Source organism: Lutra lutra, chromosome 6 (assembly GCF_902655055.1).
Source record: "Lutra lutra chromosome 6, mLutLut1.2, whole genome shotgun sequence".
In the NCBI taxonomy this organism is placed as follows: Eukaryota; Metazoa; Chordata; class Mammalia; order Carnivora; family Mustelidae; genus Lutra; species Lutra lutra.
The window spans coordinates 547,018-570,403 of record NC_062283.1 but is presented as its reverse complement, the minus strand read 5'-3'; the positions used below and the strand labels follow the sequence as shown (position 1 = coordinate 570,403).

Genomic DNA, 23,386 nt, shown 5'->3' with positions numbered 1-23,386 from the left:
ACAGGTGGGAACTGCCCACATCTTTATATATCTTTTTAAAAATGTTTATTTAAATTCCAGTTGGTTAACATACAGTGTAGTATTAGTTTCAGGTGTACAATGTAGTGGTTGACCACTTCCATACACTACCCAGTACTCATTAGGACAAGTGTACTCCTTCATCCCCAACACTTGATCATCTAATCCCTGCTTGACTGACATGTGACAGACACTGAAAAACAGATGTGATCTACATTTTATTGCTACTGTGACTCAGTGACCATAAATGATCTGCATACTCAGTAGTGGTGAGGCCAGGACTTAAGGGCAATTCTTTTTTCTATACCATGTCTCCCTCCAGGTATGCAGAGAGCACAGCAAGATTGACTACGCCACACAGCGGTGCTTATACATGAAAAAAGACCATCAAGAATCATATTATCAAGTTAATTTTCCTCAGTCTGTGGAAGTGATCAGGTAAGTTAATGATATGACCCAAGTTCATTGAAGTTTCTTCAATCCACTTTGTGTTTTTAAAGGCAGATCATTAATAGGACTTAACACCATTTGAATTTACAAGCACAAAGATAGTGAGTGCGGCTAGACAGAGGGTGGGGCACTGAAGACGGAGGGTAGCACAACAAAGACAGACCTACCTTACGTGGGGGCGGACTGTCTTTTCCAGAGGGAGAACGGGCCACTGTACACCTACACCAGTGTGAGGAGAGATAGCTCTAAGAACTTTAACCCCTTTCAGGGCACTTTCAGTGGCTCAGTCCACTAAGCATCTGACTCTTGATTTTGGCTCAGATGATCTCAGGGTTCTGAGATTGTGCTCCATACTGTGCCTGGTTAGGATTCTCTCCCTCTGCTCCTCCCCACTGCTTGTGCATACACTCTTGTCTCTCAAAAAAATTTTAGAAAATATTTTTACCCTTCTGCGATATGTGGGTTCAATTTCAGCTTTCTAGCAACACATATATATTATTCCTTGATAAATAACAGCAATACACCTTCAGTTGAAAAATGCAAAAGGATATGAGATTTGACTGTTGTTGGCATACATGTAAATTTAAAATTTTCTTTTTTTTTTTTAAGATTTTATTTATTTGACAGACAGAGATCACAAGTAGGCAGAGAGGCAGGCAGAGAGAGGAGGAAGCAGGCTCCCTGCTGAGCAGAGAGCCCTACGTGGGGCTCGATCCCAGGACCCTGAGATCATGACCTGAGCCAAAGGCAGAGGCTTTAACCCACTGAGCCACCCATTTTCACAGGAAAAATTATGATACATAAAGATAAAAGCAAAGTGCCAGATCAAAAATGTGCAGTGTTTATGTCAAAAATGGTTGCTATCTTAAAACAAAGAATTATTACATAGGGACACCTGGGTGGTTCAGTCAGTTAAGTGCCTATCTTTGGCTCAGGTCATGATCCTAGGGTCCTGGGCTTGAGCCCTGCATGGGGCTCCCTGCTCAACAAGTAACCTGCTTCTCCCTCTCCCTTTGCCCCTCCACATGTTGGTACTTTGTCTCTGTCTCTCTCTCTCTCAAATAAATAAATAAAATCCAAGAATATGTTTTTAAAGATTTTATTTATTTATTTGACAGAGACAGTAAGAAAGGGAATACAAGCAGGGGGAGTGGGAGAAGGAGAAGCAGGCTTCCCGCCGGGCAGGGAGCCCAACGTGGGGCTCGATTCCAGGACCCTGGGATCATGACCCGAGCTGAAGGCAGATGCTTAACTACTGAGCTACCCAGGCACCCCCCTCAAGAGAGAATTATTACATAATAATTATGAGACAAGACCAAAAATCCAATAAATAAACAACTTGGGGGAGAAAAAATATGAAGCAAAATTAAAAATAGAAAAGATATAGAAATTTTCTGTCATTAAGGAAACACAAATCAAAATAACAAGGAAGTATCACATTATCTACTCATTTGGTAATGGTAGAAAAAAATCACCTTTAAAAGTTAGCTGTTAGGAAAACAGCCCCTGGATCTACCACATGCCCACGTTTCATTTCTGAGGTGTATGATCCAGAGCACACTGTTGAGCCCTCTTCTGCCACATTTAGAACGAATCTCTGCACTGATAACGAGAGTTACTGTGAAGCTCGAATGAGGCAGTGCACAGCTCTGAAGTCATGAGTGCCTGAGACAGCAAGCATTGAGTATGAGCTACTCGTCCCTTAGAGCATCGTGGATACCAGTCATTGGTACTAATCATTAACATAATAATGGGCCATTATTTCCGCTTGGCATGCACATCAGAAGACATATGACCAAACTTACTGTTGGTGGTGCCAACACTAATTGTAAATTTATATTATAATGTGAGATGATTAAATATATATGTCACTTTTTCTTTGCTTGTACCATTATACTGAGACCATAGTTTCCAGTAAATGAAAGTCAAATCAATGGGCAGTAGGGGTACTGGGTTATCTGAAAGGTGTGGGCCATAAGATGACTCTATTCAGCATCAGTATTTTCTTCTCTTTTTTTCACATCTTCTGCTCTCCCCACATTTTGTATGACAGTGGGATCTACTCGTTCTGAATCCTCTTTCCTGTTATCAGAAAACTGGACTCCTCCTTTGACAAGTACACATTCATTTATTTCACTGTCATCTTACATCTGTCCTATTTATATATCTTGCACTAATCAAAAGAAACCTTAAATACCACTATTTCATGTTTTGCTTTAAAACATCCCACTGATGGTTTTAATGTTTGGTGATATGATGGTCAAATGTGCATTCTAAAGGGTGAAATGATAACCAGGGTGGTTTGAATCACTGAAAATATTTGACATCTATTTTAAGATCCCTAGGAAACAAACCAAACACTGATTACTTCACCAGAGGCAGGAACGTGGGTGAGGTGACCAGAGGACAGAATTCCTTGCTTCAGCCATTACTCACCTTTCTTTCAAGTATCAGAGAAATACCTATGCCTTTCTGTGTGCCCTCTTTCTGAGACATGGTCGACATATGCAATTCCCTTTTGAGTTCTCAACCTTTGTAACATTCTTATTCAATGACCTTTTGCCCACAGATCGGAATGACATTGGCATGTGACCTGGGCTGCATCATGAATGTATAATATGAGAAAAGTCCTTACAATGAAATAAAAGTGATTTATAGGTATGTCTTCAGTTGCTGGAGCATGTTTGACTGATGTTGGCTCTGCTCACCAGGTTCCTAGGGGAGTTTACACGGAGAACATTGGCTAAGACATAGAGAGAGGATGTCCCTTTAAGGGCTAACTATTCCTACATGCTGCGTCCTCTATTTTAGCGCTAGGGATTCCAGGGTCTCTTGAGTTTAATTGGTCATTGTGTCCAGAGAGGAAATAATGAGCTCTATCCCCAACTGCACTGGCAGGATAACACAGGCACACAGGTGGTTCACAAATGTTAAAGCCAGGGGAAAGACAATAATCAGAAAGCATAAACATAAACTAGGAAAAAATGTGGAGGTGTTTACTCAGGAAAGCAAAAGGGTAAATGAACTTATAGCCCAAATTCCATTTAAATGGGTTCATGGTCAGAGAGTTAGTCTACTCATAGTGTATTTGGAAGAAAGTATTCCTGTTTTTCATTGATGAATATGAATATGTTTAGATTGTACCCATTAGTGATACTCAGCTTAAATAACTATATTAAACCAACCCGCAACATGTAAATGATCACTTCGACTTTTAAGGTTACCATTAATCCATCAAGGCAGAACTAATAGAAATGATGTGGGTTACCATAAGACTAGATTTTGAATATAAGTTGATTTTGTGCAATTTATAACTTAATATGTGCTCACCTAAGACTTGAATACGATAAAGAAAACTGAAATCGAATTGAATACAAGCTTAGATATACTCTCAGAAAATTACTGGCTGGGATTTTAATTTATTTATTTTCACTTATTTTTCTTTTGTGTATAATGCATCTTTATAAATTATAAAATCATGCATATAGCATATAATCATTATTTAAATTTTAAGATTTTCTTTTTTAAAATTTTAATTCTAGTATAGTTAACAGATAGCGTAATATTCATTTCAGGTTTACAATATAGTGATTCGACAATTTCCTATGTTACTCAGTGCTCACCGAGATAAGTGTACTCTTAATCCCCTTCACCTATTTCCACCCAACCCCTCACCTGTTTTCCCACTGGTAACCATCAGTTTGCTCTGTATAGGTAAGAGAGATTAAAGAGGTCATGTGTTGTGATGAGCACTGGGTGTTATACGTAACTAATGAATAATGAACACTACATCAAAAACTAATGTGTACTATACAGTGGCTAACTGACCATAATTTTAAAAAGTCTGGTTTTTTGGTTTGTCTCATTTTTTCCCTTTGTTCATTTGCTTTATTTCTTAAATTTCACATAAGAGTGAAATCACATGGTATTTCTCTTTCTCTGGTTTACTTAGTATTATACCCTCTAAATCTGCCCATATTGTTGCAAATAGCAAGATTTCCCTTTTTTATGGTTGAATAATATTCCATTATATTTATATACCACATCTTCTCTATCCATTCACTTATTGATGGGAACTTAGGTTCCCATAATTTGGGTATTATGCTGGGTAATGTGGGTATTAATGCTGTAATAACCATAGAGATGCATATATCCCTTCAAATTAGTGATATTGTATCCTTTGGATAAATATCCAGTAACAAAATTCCTGGATCATAGGCACTTCTTTTTTTTTTTAAGATTTTATTTTTTTTTGAGAGAGGGAGAGAGAGAAAGAGAGAGTGAGCACAAACTAGGAGAGCAGCAGAAGGAGAGGGAGAAGCAGACTCCCTGCTGAATAGGGAGCCTGATGTTGGGCTCCATCCCAGGACTGTGGGATCATGACCTGAGCTGAAGGCAGACACCTAACCAACTGAGCCACCCAGCTGCCCCTCATAGGGCACTTCTATTTTCAGTATTTTGAGGAACCTCCACATTGTTTTCCACAGTGGCTGTACCAGTTTACATTCTCACCAACAGTGTAAGAGGGTTCCTTTTTCTCCACATCCTTGCCAATACTTGTTGCTTCAAGTGTTTTCGATTTTAGTTATTCTGATAGGTATGAGGTTTTGATTTGCATTTCCTTGATAATGAGAGATATTGATTATCATTTCATATATCTGTTGGGCACATGTATGTCTTTTTTTGAGAAATGTCTGTTTATGTCCTATGCATATATATATTTTTTTTACAGCTTTATAAACATATATTTTTATCCCCAGGGGTACAGGTCTGCGAATCGCCAGGTTTACACACTTCACAACACTCACCATAGCACATATCCTCCCCGATATCCTATGCATATTTTTAATTGAATTATTTGTTTTCTTGGAATTGAGTTGTATAAGTTCTTTAAAAAAAAAGATTTTATTTGTTTGAGAGAGAGACTGAGTGAGCAAGTGAGAGAGCAAGAGAGCACAAGCGAGGAGGAGGCAGAGACAGAGAGAGAAGCAGGCTCCCCACTGAGCAGGGATCCCAATGTGGGGCTCAATCTCAGGACCCTGGAATCATGACCTGAGCTAAAGGCAGATACAGAACCAACTGAGCCATCCAAACACACCAAGGTATATTAGTTATTTGTATATTTTGGATACTAACCGTTTCTTAGAAATGTTAATTACAAATAACTTCTCCCACTCAGTAGACTGTTTTTTAGTTTTGTCGGTTGTTTTCTTCACTGTGCAGAAGCTTTTATTTTGATGATGTTCCAATATTTTATTTTTGCTTTATTTACTTACTTCAGTAGACATACCTACAAAAAAGTTGTTATTGCTAATGTCCAAGAAATTACTGCCTGTGCTCTTTTGACATTTTTATGGTTTCCTTTCTAACATTTAGGTCTTTAATCCATTTTGAGGTTATTTTTTGTGTATGGTGTAAGAAAGTGGTCCAGTGTCATTCTTCTGCATGTAACTTTCCAGAGTTGCAAACACCTTGTTGAAGAGGCTGTCATTTTCCCATTGCATATTCTTGCATACTATGACAAGGAAAGTTGGCTACACACTTGTGGGTTTATTTCTGGACTTTCTACCCTATTCCATTGATCTATGTGTCTATTTTTGTGCCAGTACTACATTACTACAGTTTAGTAATATAACTTGAAGTCTGGCATCATAATGTCTCCAGTTTTGGTTTTCTTTCTCAAGATTGCTTTGGCTATTCAGAGGCTTGTGTGGTCCCATACAAATATTAAGATTGTTTGTTCCAGGTCCGTGAAAATTAATGTTCATATCTTTAATTTCAGGTTACAATCTGGCCATTTATTTACTATTATTATGTTCAGTTAACCAACATATAGTACATCATTATTTTTACATCATTATTTTTTTTTTTATTTCTTTTCAGTGTTCCAGAACTCATTGTTTATGTACCATAGCCACTCTTCCATGCAATATGTGCCCTCCATAATACCCACCACCAGGCTCACCCAACCACCCACATCCCCTCCCCTCCAAAACCCTCAGATTGTTTTTTAGATTCCATAGTCTCTCATGGTTCGTCTCCCCCTCCAATTTCCCCCAACTCCCTTCTCCTCTCCATCTCCCCATATCCTCCGTATTATTTCTTATGCTCCACAAATAAGTGAAACCATATGATAACTGACTCTCTCTGCTTGACTTATTTCACTAAGCATAATCTCTTCCAGTCCCGTCCATGTTGCTACAAAAGTTGGGTATTCACCTTTGTGATGGAGGCATAATACTCCGTAGTGTATATGGACCACATCTTCCTTATCCATTCGTCCAATGAAGGGCATCTTGTTTCTTTCCACAGTCTGGCAACTGTGGCCATTGCTGCTATGAACATTGGGGTACAGATGGCCCTTCTTTTCACTACATCTGTATCTTTGGGGTAAATACCCAGGAGTGCAATTGTAGGGTCATAGGAAAGCTCTATTTTTAATTTCTTAAGGAATCGCCACGCTGTTTTCCAAAGTGGCTACAACTTCATAAAATCTACCTATGAAAAACCCACAGCGAATATCATCCTCAGTGGGGAAAAGCTGACAGCCTTCCCTTTGAGATAAGGAACATGACAAGGAGCCCACTCTCACCACTCTTGTTCAACATCATTAGTTTTTGATGCAGCTTTAGTTAGTTGTTTATAACCCCCAGTGTTCATCACAACACTTGCCCTCCTTAATACCCATCACCCAGTTACCCTATACCCCTACCCCCTCCTTTTGTAACCCTCAGTTTGTTTCCTGGAGTCCAGAGTCTCTCATGGGTTGTCTCCCTCTCTGATTTCTTTCCATTCAGTTTTCCCTCCCTTCCCCTGTGGTCCTGCACACTATTCCTTGGGTTCTATGCATGAGTGAAACTATATGATAATTGTCTTTCTCTGATTTACTTACTTCACTTAGCTTAATCCCCTCAAGTCCATCCCTGTCAATGCAATGGTAGGTATTCATCCTTTCTGATGGCTGAGTAGTATTCCATTTATATATGGACCACATCTTTTTGTGTTTTTTTAAAATTTTTAAATTTCTTTTCAGCATAACAGTATTCATTGTTTTTGCACCACACCCAGTGCTCCATGCAATCCATGCCCTCCTTAATACCCACCACCTGGCTCCCCCAACCTCCCACCCCCCACCCCTTCAAACCCTCAGATTGTTTTTCAGAGTCCATAGTCTCTCATGGTTCACCTCCCCTTCCAATTTCCCTCAACTCCCTTCTCCTCTCTAACTCCCCTTGTCGTCCATGCTATTTGTTATGCTCCACAAATAAGTGAAACCATATGATAATTGACTCTCTCTGCTTGACTCATTTCACTCAGCATAATCACTTCCAGTCCCGTCCATGTTGCAAAAAAGTTGGACATTCATCCTTTCTGATGGAGGCATAATACTCCATAGTGTATATGGACCACATCTTCCTTATCCATTCATCCATTGAAGGGCATCTTGGTTCTTTCCACAGTTTGGCGACCATGGCCATTGCTGCTATAAACATTGGGGTACAGATGGCCCTTCTTTTCACTACATCTGTATCTTTGGGGTAAATACCCAGTAGTGCAATGGCAGGGTCATAGGGAAGCTCTATTTTTAATTTCTTGAGGAATCTCCACACTGTTCTCCAAAGTGGCTGCACCAACTTGCATTCCCACCAACAGTGGAAGAGGGTTTCCCTTTCTCCACATCCCCTCCAACACATGTTGTTTCCTGTCTTGCTAATTTTGGCCATTCTAACTGGTGTAAGGTGGTATCTCAATGTGGTTTTAATTTGAATCTCCCTGATGGCCAGTGATGATGAACATTTTTTCATGTGTCTGATAGCCATTTGTATGTCTTCATTGGAGAAGTGTCTGTCCATATCTTGTGCCCATTTTTTTAATATGATTGTCTGTTTTGTGTGTGTTGAGTTTGAGGAGCTCTCTATAGATCCTGGATATCAACCTTTTGTCTGCACTGTCATTTGCAAATATCTTCTCCCATTCCGTGGGTTGCCTCTTTGTTTTCTTGACTGTTTCCTTTGCTGTGCAGAAGCTTTTGATTTTGATGAAGTCCCAAAAGTTCATTTTTGCTTTTGTTTCCTTTGCCTTTGGAGACATATCAGTGGAAAAAAGACAGTCTCTTCAATAAATGGTGCTGGGAAAACTGGACAGCTATATGTAGAAGAATGAAACTCGACCATTCTCTTACACCGTACACAAAAATAAACTCAAAATGGAAAAAAGACCTCAACATGAGAGGAATCCATCAGAATCCTAGAGGAGAATATAGGCAGTAATCTCTTCGATATCAGCCACATCTTCTTTATCCATTTGTCTGTCGAAGGGCATCTTGGCTCCTTCCATAGTTTGCCTATTGTGGACATTGCTGCTGTGAACATTGGGGAGCATGTGTCCCTACTTTTCTCTGCATCTGTATCTTTGGGGTAAATACCCATTAGTGCGATTGGTGGGTTGTAGGGCAGTTCTATTTTTAACTTTCTGAGGAACCTCCAAGCTGTTTTCCAGAGTGACTGCATCAGCTTGCATTCCCACGAACAGTATAAGAGGGTTCCCCTTTTTCCACAACCTCATCAACACTTTTTGTCCCCTGTCTTGTTATTTATATCCATTCTAACTGGTGGAAAGGGGTATCTCATTGTGGTTGTGATTTGTATTTTCCTGATGCCAAGTGATGTTGAGCTTATCTACATTTGTCTGTTAGCCATTTGTATGTCGTTTTTGAGAGGTGTCTGTTCATATGTTCTGCCCGTTTTTTTGACTGGATTATTTGGTTTTTTGGGTGTTGAATTTGAGAAGTTCTTTATAGATCTTGGATAGGAGCCCTTCATCTGTTCTGTCATTTGAAAATATCTTCTCCCATTGTGGGTTGCCTCTTAGTTTTGTTGACTGTTTCCTTTGTTGTGCAGAAGCTTTTTATTTTGATGAAGTCCCAGAACTTTACCTTTGCTTTTGTTTCCCTTGCCTTTAGGGACATGTGTTGAAAGAGGTCACTGTGGCCAATGTCAAAAAGGTTATTGGCTATGTTCTCCTCTAGGATTTTGATGAATTCCTGTCTCACATTGTTGTCTTTCATCCACTTAGAGTTTATCTTTGTGTATGGTGTAAGAGAATGGTCCGGTTTCATTCTTCTGCATGTGGCTGTACAATTTCCCCAGCACTGCTTCCTGAAGAGACTGTCTTTTTTTTCCATTGGATATTTTATCCTGCTTCATTGAAGATTAGTTGATCAAAGAGTTGAGGGTCCATTTCTGGGGTCTCTATTCTATTCCATGGATCTATGTGTCTTTCTTGTGCCAATACCATATTGTCTTGGTGACTATGACTTGGTAATAGAGCTTGAAATCAGGCATCATGATGTCCCCAGCTTTGGTTTTCTTTTTCTACATTCCCCTGGAAATTCAGGGTCTTTTCTTTTTCCATACAAATTTTAGAATTGTTTGTTCCAGCTCTGTGAAAAATGTCAATGCTATTTTGAATGGGACTGTATCCATAGGGTAGATTGCTCTGGGGGTAGATTTTGGCGGGGGGGGGGGTCTCATCTTTTATTTTTAAAATTTTTTAAATTTAATTTTTTTTCAGTGTTCCAAGATTCATTGTTTATGCAGCACACCCAGTGCTCCATGCAATACATGCCCTCCTCAATATCCACCACCAAGCTCATCCAACCCACCACCCTTCTCCCCTCCAAAATCAATCCTCAGTTTGTTACTCAGAGTCCATAGTCTCTCATGGTTTGTCTCCCCTTCTGACTTCCCCCACTTCACACTCCTCTCCAACTCTCAACGTCCTCCGTGTTATTCCTTAGGCACCACAAGTAAGTGAAACCATATGATAATTGATGCTCTCTGCTTGACTTATTTCATTCAGCAAAATCTCCTCCAGTTCCATCCATGTTGATACAAAAGTTGGGTATTCATTCTTTCTGAGGGAGTCATAATAATCCATTGTATATATGGACCATATCTTCTTTATCCACTCATCTGTTAAAGGGCATCTTGGCTCTTTCCACAGTTTGGTGACTGTGGCCATTGCTGTGCTATGAACATTGGGGTACATATGGCCCTTCTTTTCATTACATCTGTATCTTTTGGGTAAATACCCAGTAGTGCAATTGCAGGGTATTGTATCAACATGGAAGGGACTGGAGGAGATTATGCTGAGTGAAATAAGTCAAGCAGAGAGAGTCAATTATCATATGATATCATATTATCATATATCATATCATATTTGATATCATATCAAATATCATAATATCATTATTCCTTACATTCCACTTAGCTTGTGGAATGTAAGGAATAAAATGGAGGACATTAGGAGAAGGAAAGGAGAAGTGAATTGGGGTAAATTGGAGGAGGAGACAAAAAATGAGAGACACTGGATTCTGACGCTGAGAATTCTGCAAAACAAAAAAATTCTGAGGGTTTTGGAGGGGAGGGGTTTGGCGGGATGGGTGAGCCTGGTGTTGGGTATTAAGGAGGGCACGAATTGCATGGAACACTAGGTATAGTGCATAAACAATGAATCTTGGAACATTGAAAAGAATAAAATTAAGATGTTAAAAAACAATAACAAAAACAAAAAAGAAAGTATAACACACTGTTGCTTTAAGAATATCTTATCAAAAAAAATTGGGAAGTGTCACACACACACACAAAAAGAATATCTTATCATGAAAAAGGAAGAGAAGTGCCTGGCATGTCTCTCTGTGTATTGTAGTAAGCATATTCGACACTGTGGAATATTGCTCCAGTACAGGTACTGATAACACAGAAGACTCCAGCTTTGAATGTGTTCCAAGGCAGGTCTACACTACAGTAGAAGTCACCCTGAAACCTGAGCCATACATTTTGTAAGGCCTTATGGTAGTAGAGTTTTAACTTCTGGTTAAAAAAAAAAAATAGCATCAGGATATGCCAAGTTTATGAGAAAACCAAAAGAAAACCGAGAAGGGAGTTGAGGGAAATTGGAAGGGGAGGTAAACCATGAGAGACTATGAACTCTGAAAAACAACCTGAGGGTTTTGAAGGGGCGGGGGGGGGTGGGAGGTTGAGGGAACCAGGTGGTGGGTATTAGGGAGGGCACGGATTGCATGGAGCACTGGGTGTGGTGCAAAAACAATGAATACTGTTACGCTGAAAATAAATTTAAAAAATTAAAAAAAAACCAATACTGTTACGCTGAAAAGAAATAAAAAAATTAAAAAAGAAAAAAAAGAAAACCTTTAGGGTTTTAGGAAAACCCTCATATTTGTACTAGAGGATTAAACACCTCTTGAAAAACAGCCTCTGGTGTGCTGCTGGGAAATAAAAACAGAAATAAACTATTGGAACTCCATCAAAATACAAAACTTTTGTACAGTAAAGGACCATCAACAAAACAAAAAAGCAACCTACTGAATGGGAGAAGATACTTGCAAATGATATATCTGATAAGGGCCTAACATCTAAAATATATAAAGAACTTATACAAGTCAACAGAAAAAAAAGTAATCTGATTAAAAAGTGGGCAGAGAAACTGAATAGACATTTTTCAAAAAAAGACATACAGATGGCCAACAGACACATGAAAAGGTGCTCAACATTACTAATTATCAGGGAAATTCAAATAAAAACCACAACAAGATATCACCTTACATTGCTAGAATTGCTAAAGTAAAAAAGACAAGAAATTACAAGTGTTGGTGAGGATTGGAGAAAGAGGAACACTTATGCATTTTTGGTGGGAATGTAAATTGGTGCAGCTATTATGGAAAACAGTATGGAGGTGCCTCAAAAAGTTAAAAATAGAATTATGATAGGATCCAGTAATTCCACTATAGGGTATTCACCCAAAGAAAACAAAAACACATACTTGGAAAGAAATATGAACCGCTATGTTTATTGCAGTGTTATTTACAATAGTCAAATTATACAAATTATAGAAGCAACCCAGTGTGCATCCAGAGATTAATGGATAAAGAAGATGTGGTATATATGTGTATATGGACACCCCTATACTGTTATACTGGATCCGGGAGTTCCTTTCCAGTAGTTCAATTCCTAGATCTTGGAAAAGTGTCTCCATGTCTATAAGCTTCCTACATCCAGCTTTATGTTGTTTTACCTCTAAGAGTCCCTGATGGTATATGTTACCCAAGTCCTACAGATTTTAGAATAAGCCACTTCCTCTGATAGCAGGGACCATAGTAATGGCTCTCAAGGTGCTGATTAAGGGCCATGAGAGATTTTGAGGAAGGACTGGGTCATCATTACGTTATCTCCAGGCAAGTGGAGCCTTCTCTTCTCTAGCAAGATGTGGGAGACTCATTTCTCCAGTTTGGAAGGTTCAGAGAAATCTGGAAGTTCATGTTAAGATGCAACTGAATAGATAGTTGCTACCCCAGGTCTCATTGTCTGAATCCTTCACCATAAGTGTCTTGGCTTTACCATAAAAGGACTATTGAGATTATTTTGTCTCCCTTGCAGCCTTGTAGCCCTAACAACTAAGTCCTGGGTTTGATTTTCAACAGTCTTCCCTATATAGTATATAGGAATTTCCTTTGACGCTTACATGAAACCTATTTGCTTTTGTAACATTCCCTAAGTTAGCATTCTCAAAGTGTGTCACTGGACCTGAAACATCATCATCACCTGGGACCCTGTTAGAAATGCCAATTCTTGGGCCTCACCCCAGACCTATTGAACCAAGAACTCTTGGTAACAAGCAGTTTGAGAACCACAACTCTAGGTTGATAATTGGTTGGCTGAAGAATACTATTCTTTTTCTTCGAGGCTCCTAAGACAGTCAATGAAAACCAGCAAACCTAATAATAATCTAATTATCACTACTCCCATATCTCTCAAGGGTTAGATGTACCATATACCCCAGTGCTTCTCGTCCTACATGTACCTCCTCCCAAGCCACACCAGGTAAGACCATTCATTAGTGATGCTGATGTTAGAGCATGCTGTGAGTTACCACAATTCCATTTGCCCCAAATTAATGAGACGTTTGTTGCTGTCTGGTGAGTGATGCCTCTTGTGAAAGGTCATCTAAGAATGCTTTCTCCTCTTGCAACTCTGCTTAGGTGCCCTAAAAACAGAGCTTGAGAGAAGAAATTAGGTTAGAACACTTGATTTAGGAGGTGATTTCAAGAAGAATGAGTGAGGGAAGCAGAGTGAGAGAGATAAGAAAGCAAACCAACCTAAGGGTGTAGTAGCCAAGTTGTGCACTACGTGAGCTCAGTTCTCCCAGGACCTCCTGAAAAGCATAGAGGAGGTATGCTTCTGCTTGAAAGAAGGGTTGCATTTCCCACTAATTACCATCCTGCCTTGTTTGAAGATTTCCCCTAGGGTCATTAAATCTCTTATGTTTCTGTGTGGCACTTGTCTAAGTGCCAGGTTGGCTCCCCCTGTGTCAGAAAAAGCCTTGAAGCAGACAGGGAAGACATACGCAGCCTGCTCAAAATGGGTCACTGTCAGGGTGTGTAAGATGAATCTGGGTTCACACAGAACTGTTCATTGCAGCTCTGCTGAAATCAGAGGTGGGCTGAGAAAGTGAGCTACATTGGCACCAGAGACACCTGCCTTAGAAGGTGAGATGTAAATATTGTAAATATTGTATTCCACACTGGCAGCTACAGGAATCACACTTAATTGAGTCTCAGGAGTTTTTCCTGTTCTGACAGGCAGAGGAGGTGAGCTAAGAGAAAAATCACAGGGAAAATTGATATTTGAGGGAATAAGACAAGTGTCAACAGAACAGTGATGAAGAGAATTCTTGTATATTGTGCAGTAAACAGTTACTCAAAGACTCTCTCCTCCAACCCATGAACCTTTGGAGAATAGTTGATCCATGGAGGAAACATACATCTCTAATGGTGAGAAAGTAGAAAGCAACTGAGAGAAAGAACATGGATGGATGGAGATACAGATACATAGATAAGGATATAAATAGGTATAAACATTACTATCAAAAAGGAAAGGAAGGAAGGAAAGAAGGAAGGAAGAAGAAAAGCAGAAAAGAAGGAGCAACCTTAATAGACAAAGAATACAAAACAGTAGTTACTGCAAGTGGATGAAAGTCACAGGATAGAAGAGGAGGTAGCTTGGTTTAGAAGATGAGAAAATCTGCAAGACTCTGAGATTCTTTTAAACATCACACTTTATTCTTTCCCTGAAGTATCAAACTCAGATTTACAAACACAATGCTAACATTTCAACTCTACTTTGCAAAAATGCTACAGAAAATAAAGGAACAATAGTACAGAAAAGAGGACAGAGACTGGAAGAAGAGGTATGGATTTTCTGAAATGCACAGTAGTGAAACAAAGATATGAGACATGAGTGATACCGTGTTTGGGAGCTACCTGTGAGCATGGGGACTAATGACTGATGGGTCTACTTCTAGTGTGTGGATAAAGTCAGACACAATCCAGTACAGGGGATCAGATAGGAATCAGTAAGGCCAGAATATTTGGAGAGGAACTTCGAGCAAGTTGTGTGAAAGCAAAAACACATACTGCTGTGAAAACTTTAGATAAATAACTTCATGATGATTTATCATGTTCTTCAACTGGGTTAAACTGAGATCAAGAATTCACCTCGAAGGTATGACTATAAAATAGATTGTATCAGGTCATGCCATGATTTTTCTGAGAATTCTTGCTTGCGTGGGCCATTTGACCAACTTTATTTTTTTAATAGGATTTTAAACATTTTGAACTGTATTTCCAAGCATTTCATTTTCTCCAGTTCACTTTATCATTATTGGGACTATTTAAAAGTGATGAAAAATATATGATAAGGTATAGGAAGATGAATCAAGCATGTTTTACTACCTGAAAAAAAAATTCTGTGAGGATTAAATAAACTAATCCATTTGGCAATTGTCAGTTACATGGTAAGAGCTCAGACAAGTTTGGCTGTGCTGCTACTGATCCTAAATATCTGTTTAATTTGTAGATCTCTAATTAAAATCTCTCTCTATTCATTGATTATAGGTGCATTTTCTCAACTCTATGTGGAATAATTTGGGAAAAAAATGATAAACTATAAAACATAGAGGTGGGAATAGTATCTGCAATTCCACCATTAGGATTTTTTTATGTTTATTTTATTTTATTTTTTCAGTGTTCCAAGACTCATTGTTTAGGCACCACACCCAGTGCTCCATGCAATACATACCCTCCTTAATACCCACCACCAGGATCACCCAACCCCCGAAACCCTTCTCCTCCAAAAACCTCAGTTTGTTTCTCAGAGTCCACAGTCTCTCATGCTCTGACCCCCCTCCAATTTACCCCAATTCACTTTTCCTGTTGATGATTTGGCTTAACTTAATATTTGATAAACTGGAAATTTTTTCGGAAAATGAACATTTTTATTTAAAGATTGGAATAAGTAAGACTTCGTCAAATATACTGATTTGGGAGAAGGAAGGGAGTCTAGGAGTTTACATTTTTTGGATGAACATGCACTCGAAGGAATCACTGTGGGGCATAGATTGGCAAAATCTGTTGTTTTAACACTGATTGTTTCCCTTCAGTGAGTCTTGTTGGGTGACTCCATTGGCAAAGGCTCACTGTGAATAGAAACACTGGAAATTTACAAAGTACCATATAAACAACCTTAACAAGAGGAGAGACTGTCATGCCACATGGATAGGACAGTTGGTGAGAGCAGAGAAGCAGGAACGAGAGTAAGGAAAGCAAAAAGGTGAAGAAGGAAAAGGAGCACTCAGCCCTTTAGTACATTAAGTGAATAGGCCAGTGATGGAGTGAAACAAGTATTTCCTGAATCTCTTTTGATCTACTGCATAAATGAATAAAAGATAGTGCATTTCCCAAACTTGTTTTGTAATCAGGTTTTGTGTGAAGGAAAGAACAATAAATACAGATATATCTGCTTTGTAATATAAAGATAGGTAAGTTATAATGGCGGGAGTTGGTATGATTACATTTCTTTTTTTTTTTTTTTTCATTGTTTCAGTCACTTGAAGTATTTTTAAAGCACCTACTATGTGACAAGCATGTATGTTAGGTTCTGGGAGTACAGTGGAGAGAAGAAAGTAAGTGGCAGAGCCCCTTTTCAGTGGAGCTTACAGTTCAGAAGGGGAGACAAACATTAGTTAAATAATCACATAAAAATGTAAATTACCACTTTTCTTTAACATCTTAATTTTATTTTTTTCAGTGTTCCAAGATTCATTGTTTATGCATCACACCCAGTGCTCCATGCAATATGTGCCCTCCTTAATATCCACCACCAGGCTCACCCACCCCCACCCCTCCCTCCCCTCCAAACCCTAAGTTTGTTTCTCAGAATCCACAGTACCTCATGCTTCATCTCTCCCTCCAATTTCCCCCAATTCACTATTCCTTTCCTTCTCCTAAGATCCTCTACCTTATCCTTTATGTTCCACAAGTAAGTGAAACCATATGATAATTGACTCTCTCTGCTTGACTTATTTCACTCAGCATAATCTCCTCAGGTCCCATCTATGTTGATACAAAAGTTGGGTATTCGTCCTTTCTGATGGAGGTGTAATACTCCATAGTATATATGGACCATATCTTCTTTATCCATTCATCTGTTGAAGGGCATCTTGTCTCTTTCCACAGTTTGCGATTATGGACATTCCTGCTATGAACATTGGGATATAGATCGCCCTTCTTTTCACTACATCTGTATCTTTGGTGTAAATACCCAGTAGTGCAATTGCAGGGTCATAGGGTAGCTCTACTTTTAATTTTTTGAGGAATCTCCATACTGTTTTCCAAAGTGGCTGCACCAACTTTCATTCCCATCAACAGTGTAAGAGGGCTCGCCTTTCTCCACATCCTCTCCAACACTTGTTGTTTTCTGTCTTGTGAATTGTGGTCATTCTAACTGGTGTAAACTGGTATCTCAAGGTGGTTTTGATTTGAATTTCCCTGATGGCTAATGATGATGAACATTTTTTCATGTGCCTGTTAGCCATTTGTGTGTCTTCATTGGAGAAGTGTCTGTTCATGTCTTCTGCCCATTTTTTGATGTGATTATCTATTTTGTGGGTGTTGGGTGTGAAGAGTTCTTTATAGATCTTGGATATCAGCCCTTTGTCTGTATTGTCATTTGTGAATATCTTCTCCCATTCCATGAGTTGCCTCTTTGTTTTGTTGACTGTTTGCTTTGCTGTGCAGAAGCTTTTGATCTTGATGAAGTCCCAAATGTTTATTTTCACTTTGGTTTCCTTTGCCTTTGGAGATGAGTCTTGAAAGAAGTTGCTGTGGCTGATGTCAAAGAGGTTAATGCCTATGTTCTCCTTTAGGATTTTGATAGATTCCTGCCCCACATTGAGATCTTTCATCCATTTTGAGTTTGTCTTTGTGTATGGTGTGAGAGAATGGTTGAGTTTCATTCTTCTATACATAGCTGTCCAATTTTCCTAGCACCATTCATTGAAGAGACTTTTTTCCATTGTATATTTTTTCCTGCTTTGTCTAAGATTATTTGACCACAGAGTTTGTAAGAAAGAAGTTGAACTCTCTCTCTTCACAGATGACTTGATACTTTATATGGAAAACTCAAAAGACTCCACACCCAAAGTACTAGAACTCATAGAGCAATTCAGTAATGTGGCAGGATACAAAATCAATGCACAGAAATCAGTTGCTTTCTTATACACTAACAATGAAAATATAGAAAGGGAAATTAGGGAATTGATTCCATTTACTCTAACATCAGGAACCATAAGATATCTTGGAATAAACTTAACCAAAGAGGTAAAGGATCTGTACTCAAGGAACTACAGAACACTCATGAAAGAAATTGAAGAAGACACAAAAAGATGGAAAAGGATTTCATGCTCATGGATCAGAAGAACAAACATTGCTATCAGACACATGAAAAAATGTTCATCATCACTGGCCATCAGGGAGATTCAAATTAAAACCACATTGAGATACCACCTTACACCAGTTAGAATGGCCAAAATTAGCAAGACAGGAAACAACATGTGTTGGAGGGGATGTGGAGAAAGGGGAACCCTCTTCCACTGTTGGTGGGAATGCAAGTTGGTGCAGCCACTTTGGAGAACAGTGTGGAGATTCCTCAAGAAATTAAAAATAGAGCTTCCCTATGACCCTGCCATTGCACTACTGGGTATTTACCCCAAAGATACAGATGGAGTGAAAAGAAGGGCCATCTGTACCCCAATGTTTATAGCAGCAATGGCCATGGTCGCCAAACTGTGGAAAGAACCAAGATGCCCTTCAACAGACGAATGGATAAGGAAGATGTGGTCCATATACATTATGGAGTATGATGCCTCCATCAGAAAGGATGAATACCCAACTTTTGTAGCAATATGGACGGGACTGGAATAGATTATGCTGAGTGAAATAAGTCAAGCAGAGAGAGTCAATTATCACATGGTTTCACTTATTTGTGGAGCATAACAAATAGCATGAAGGACAAGGGGAGATGGAGAGGAGAAGGGAATTGAGGGAAATTGGAAGGGGAGGTGAACCATGAGAGACTATGGACTCTGAAAAACAATCTGAGGGTTTTGAAGGGGCGGGGGGTGGGAGGTTAGGGGAACCAGGTGGTGGGTATTGGAGAGGGCACGGATTGCATGGAGCACTGGGTGTGGTGCAAAAACAAGGAATGCTGTTATGCTGAAAAAATAAATAAATATATACATATATATATACATATATATATATTATAATACATAAAGAATGAATACTGTTACGCTGAAAATAAATTAAAAAATTAAAAAAAAAAAAGAAGAACAAACATTGTTAAAATGTCTCTACTGCCCAGTGGCATCTAAACTTTCAATGCCATCCTAATCAAAATTCCACTGGCATTCTTCAAAGTGCTAGAACAAAGAATTCTAAAATTTGTATGGAACCAGAAAAGACCCTAAATTGCTAAGGAAATATTGAAAAAGGAAAACAAACTGGGGAATCATGTTGCCTGGATTTCAAGCTTTACTACAAAGCTCTGATCACCAAGACAGCATGGTACTGGCAAAAAAAACAGGCATATAGGCCAATGGAACAGAGTAGAGAGTACAGATATGGATCCTCAACAGTATGATTGCATTCCTAATTATTTTAGAAAGGAGATTATATAGACATATAATATTTCTTTTTTCTTAATGATGCCACTCATATTCTCTACAAAATGTTGCCTATCTATTTTGATTTTTTTTTAAATCTGGAACAAACATTTGAATAGTGTCATCATTATCATGGTGATAATTGTAGCTAACACACATCACATAGTTACCATGGGCCAGGCTCTCTCTCTCTCTCTCTCTCTCTCTCTCTGTTTTCTTTGTGTTTTCACATTTAATTCCTCCAACACCCATAGGTAGTTTCTATGATTGTACTCTATTTTCCAAATAGAAAATCTAAGGAAAGAACTAAGGTAAGAAAAAAAGTTTAAATAACTTTCCTAAGATCACATAGCATTAAGTAACTGAGGAGGAATTCAAGCTCAGAAATCAAGAGAAGGTGAGAAGGAATGAGGAAGAAGAAGGAGGAGATTGAAGGACAGGATGGGAAGACAATGGGAGCAGAATGTTCAGATAAATTGAGATATAAAGATACAGAGAAACAAGACAACAAAATGAAGACATAAAGGCCAAAAGAAGATATGGTTAAACAGTAATTTTTATTAAAAACTCTATGATGAATGTTGTAAATGTACAACAAAGCAAAGATAGGATAGTCTCTTATTACTTAGCAAAGCGATTTTCACTAATAGCTGTTTAATATATCCTTTACATAATATTTATAATGAGAAATTCTAATTGGGTAAAATATGAAGAAGATGCAAAAGAGGAAAAGAAACAGAGACCTTATGAATGACATGTATCAAAGATTAGGACAAGTCACTGAATCTTTTATTTTTCCCTAAACTATAGTTAGCAGAATCTCATCTTTGAGTAGGAAGGAGTCAAATAAGTCATACTGCTCCTCTTTCTGCCTCTGTATCGGAACCATCACAGGCTTTTGAGCACTACTTTTTTTTTTAATTTTATTTTTTATAAACATATATTTTTATCCCTAGGGGTACACGTCTGCGAATCGCCAGGTTTACACACTTCACAGCACTCACCATAGCACATACCCTCCCCAATATCCATAACCCCACCCCCCTCTCCCACCTCCCCCCATCAACCCTCAGTTTGTTTTGTGAGATTAAGAGTCACTTATGGTTTGTCTCCCTCCCAATCCCATCTTGTTTCATTTACTCTTCTCCTACCCCCTTAACAGACGACTATCATATGATCTCCCTGATATGAGGGAGAGGAGATGCAACTTGAGCACTACTTTTGAACAATTTTCCAAAGAGGTGACTGCTCCAGAAGCTATGATCACAATTTGCAATGACAGCCACAGTGATTTCATCCTCCTGGGCTTTTCTGAGAAGCCACATTTGGAGAAGATACTTTTCTGGGTTGTTCTGATCTTTTATTGTTTGACTGTTGCAGGAAATATAATCATAATTCTTGTTTCCTCAAAGGATCCTAAACTCCACATCCCCATGTATTTCTTTCTTTGCAACCTTTCCCTGCTAGATCTCTGTTTCACCAGCAGCTGCGTTCCACAGATGTTAGTTAATTTCTGGGGTCCAAAGAAGACCATCAGCTACATTGGCTGTGCCATTCAACTCTATGTCTTTTTATGGCTTGGGGCCACTGAATGTGTCCTTCTTGTGGTCATGGCTGTGGACCGCTATGTGGCAGTGTGTCATCCACTGCAATATACTGCTATCATGCACCCCAAACTCTGCCTGGAGCTGGCCATCCTTGCATGGGGGACTGGCCTAGTCCAGTCTCTGGTCCAGTCTCCCGCCACCCTCCAGTTGCCCTTCTGTTCCCATCACAAGGTGGATGACATTGTGTGTGAAGTCCCAGCCCTGATTCAGGCCTCTGGTGCAGACACCACCTACAATGAAATCCAGATGTCCATAGCCAGTATCATTCTCCTGGTGGTACCCCTAGTGGTCATTCTTTCCTCATATGGGGCTGTTGCTAAGGCTGTGCTGAAAATAAAGTCAACTGCAGGGCAGAAGAAAGCATTCAGCACCTGCATTTCTCACATTCTTGTGGTATCCCTCTTCTATGGCACGGTCACAGCTGTTTACCTCCAACCCAAGAACCGCTATGCTCAGGAACAGGACAAGTTCCTCACCCTTTTCTACACTGTTGCAAGCCCATCCCTTAATCCACTCATCTACACCTTAAGGAACAAGGAGGTCAAGGGGGCGCTAATAAGGCTGGGGAGGAGGACCTGGGATTCCCAGAATAACTGAAGTGGCTGACATATATTGGTCTCTAGCTTAACTTGTGAAGAGAGAAGAAACTCATTGCAAAAAGCTGAAGATTTACCATCTAGCCCCAAATTAGGGGAGAGTTAGCTGCATTTTGTTCACCCTGAGACTTCAGCCTCATTCATCAGTGACTGATTAGGCCCTCACTTTCTTCAGGGTGCTGACTGAGGCACTGTATGATATAGAAATGACTACACTTAACATCATTCTCTTAAAGAATGCTCAATACAATTGAAACACAGACCAAAATAAAAGACCAAGCAATATATTTTGTGTCTTGACATTTCTTTCTTTTTCCTTCTTTCTATTTTCCTCCAAGCTCAACTACAACTTTCATCCAAATGTCCAGCCCAAAAAGGGTCTGAAAGTTTTGAGACAGAAAACTTTAAAGAACTTCTGTGTTCTCTGGCACTCTGATCTGGTGGGTCTCAGTTCCCAGTCACTGGAGCCTCATTGCCACAGCAGGACCATTGCCCATCATGTGCCCAGAACTACCCAGTGCAAGGTGTCAGCCAAGTAGAAGTCCACACTCACCAGTTTAGGGTCCAGATTCTTAGTTTGAGCCCTGACATGCCAAACCCCTAATTACAGGAATAGACTTGTATTTTTTATTCATTTTTAGATGCTGTTATAATCAAATAGCTTTCTTTCCATCAGATCCAATTCTTGTTCATTCACTTTCCATTATACATCTATTATGTAGTAGGGCTGGGAATATAATGGTAGATAAGACAAAATCATCAGCACCATGGAGCTTATGGTCAAATGGTGAGTGCAGATACTAAACAAAATCTTCTGTATTGTTTAGTGGAGAGAGAATTGTTCTCCAGTTCCTGCCTCAGGCTGATTACCATGCTGTATGCATTTGGACTTTTGAATATTATGAACCAAAGATTTATTTGTTGCTTTTTAGCTATTGCTATAAGTGTTGACTGTTCTCATTAGTTTCACTAAAATAATAAGTATAAATTACTGACTTTGTTGTGTAGATTGTCTAGTTAACTGTGTTAAATCCTTAGTTGCCTTTCATTCACTGGTGCCAATTTCCTATATAGGTGGAGCTAGGATCAGGACCTGTTACTCTCACTTTCTGCTCAGAAATAACAGCATAATTTCTGTGAGGATGTAACGTAGTTTCTCACTGTCTATAAGAGAACAATGCTTATGGGGTGCCTGGGTGGCTCAGTGTGTTAAAGCCTCTGCCTTCAGCTCACTCAGGTCATGATCCCAGGATCCTGGGATCGAGCCCCACATTGGGCTCTCTGCTTAGCGGGGAGTCTGCTTCCCCTCCTCTCTCTCTGCCTGCCTCTCTGCCTACTTGTGATCTCTGCCTATCAAATAAATAAATAAAATATTAAAAAACAATATTTATTAAATTTTGATATCCTTCTGCTCAGTTGCAAAGAATACAGGGAATGACTAAGAAGAAGACTATAAGGACAGAGGTTGTTTTATGGCTTTATTTTGAGCTTTCCATTCAGGGACATCCTGGGCAGGGGATAGTTGTTATGGGTGTTATTGGCTCATGGTGTGACGTGGTCAATAAGTAGCAACTATCCTGTAGGTGAAAGTAGGGCTGCTGGGGGAGGGATTCAAGATGGTGGAGAAATAGGGGA

General features: G+C 39.3%; 2 protein-coding genes across 2 annotated transcripts in view; both read left to right on the top strand.

Moving 5' to 3' along the window:
- The window catches only part of LOC125101887 (olfactory receptor 2W1), a 311,804-nt gene that overhangs the window by 265,196 nt on the left and 23,222 nt on the right, over window positions 1–23,386 (top strand). Inside the window, exon 3 of the mRNA XM_047732455.1 lies at window positions 341–456. The gene's annotated coding sequence lies outside the window, so the exon portion shown is untranslated. The remainder of the gene's footprint in view (window positions 1–340; window positions 457–23,386) is intronic.
- Window positions 20,808–21,752, top strand: LOC125101889 (olfactory receptor 2H2-like). The gene has a single exon (XM_047732457.1). It carries the CDS (start codon window positions 20,808–20,810, stop codon window positions 21,750–21,752), a length of 945 nt encoding a protein of 314 aa, XP_047588413.1.

Coding starts and splice junctions, on each gene's coding strand:
- LOC125101889 (XM_047732457.1), top strand. CDS start 20,808: ATGATCACAATTTGCAATGACAGCCACAGTGATTTCATCCTCCTGGGC.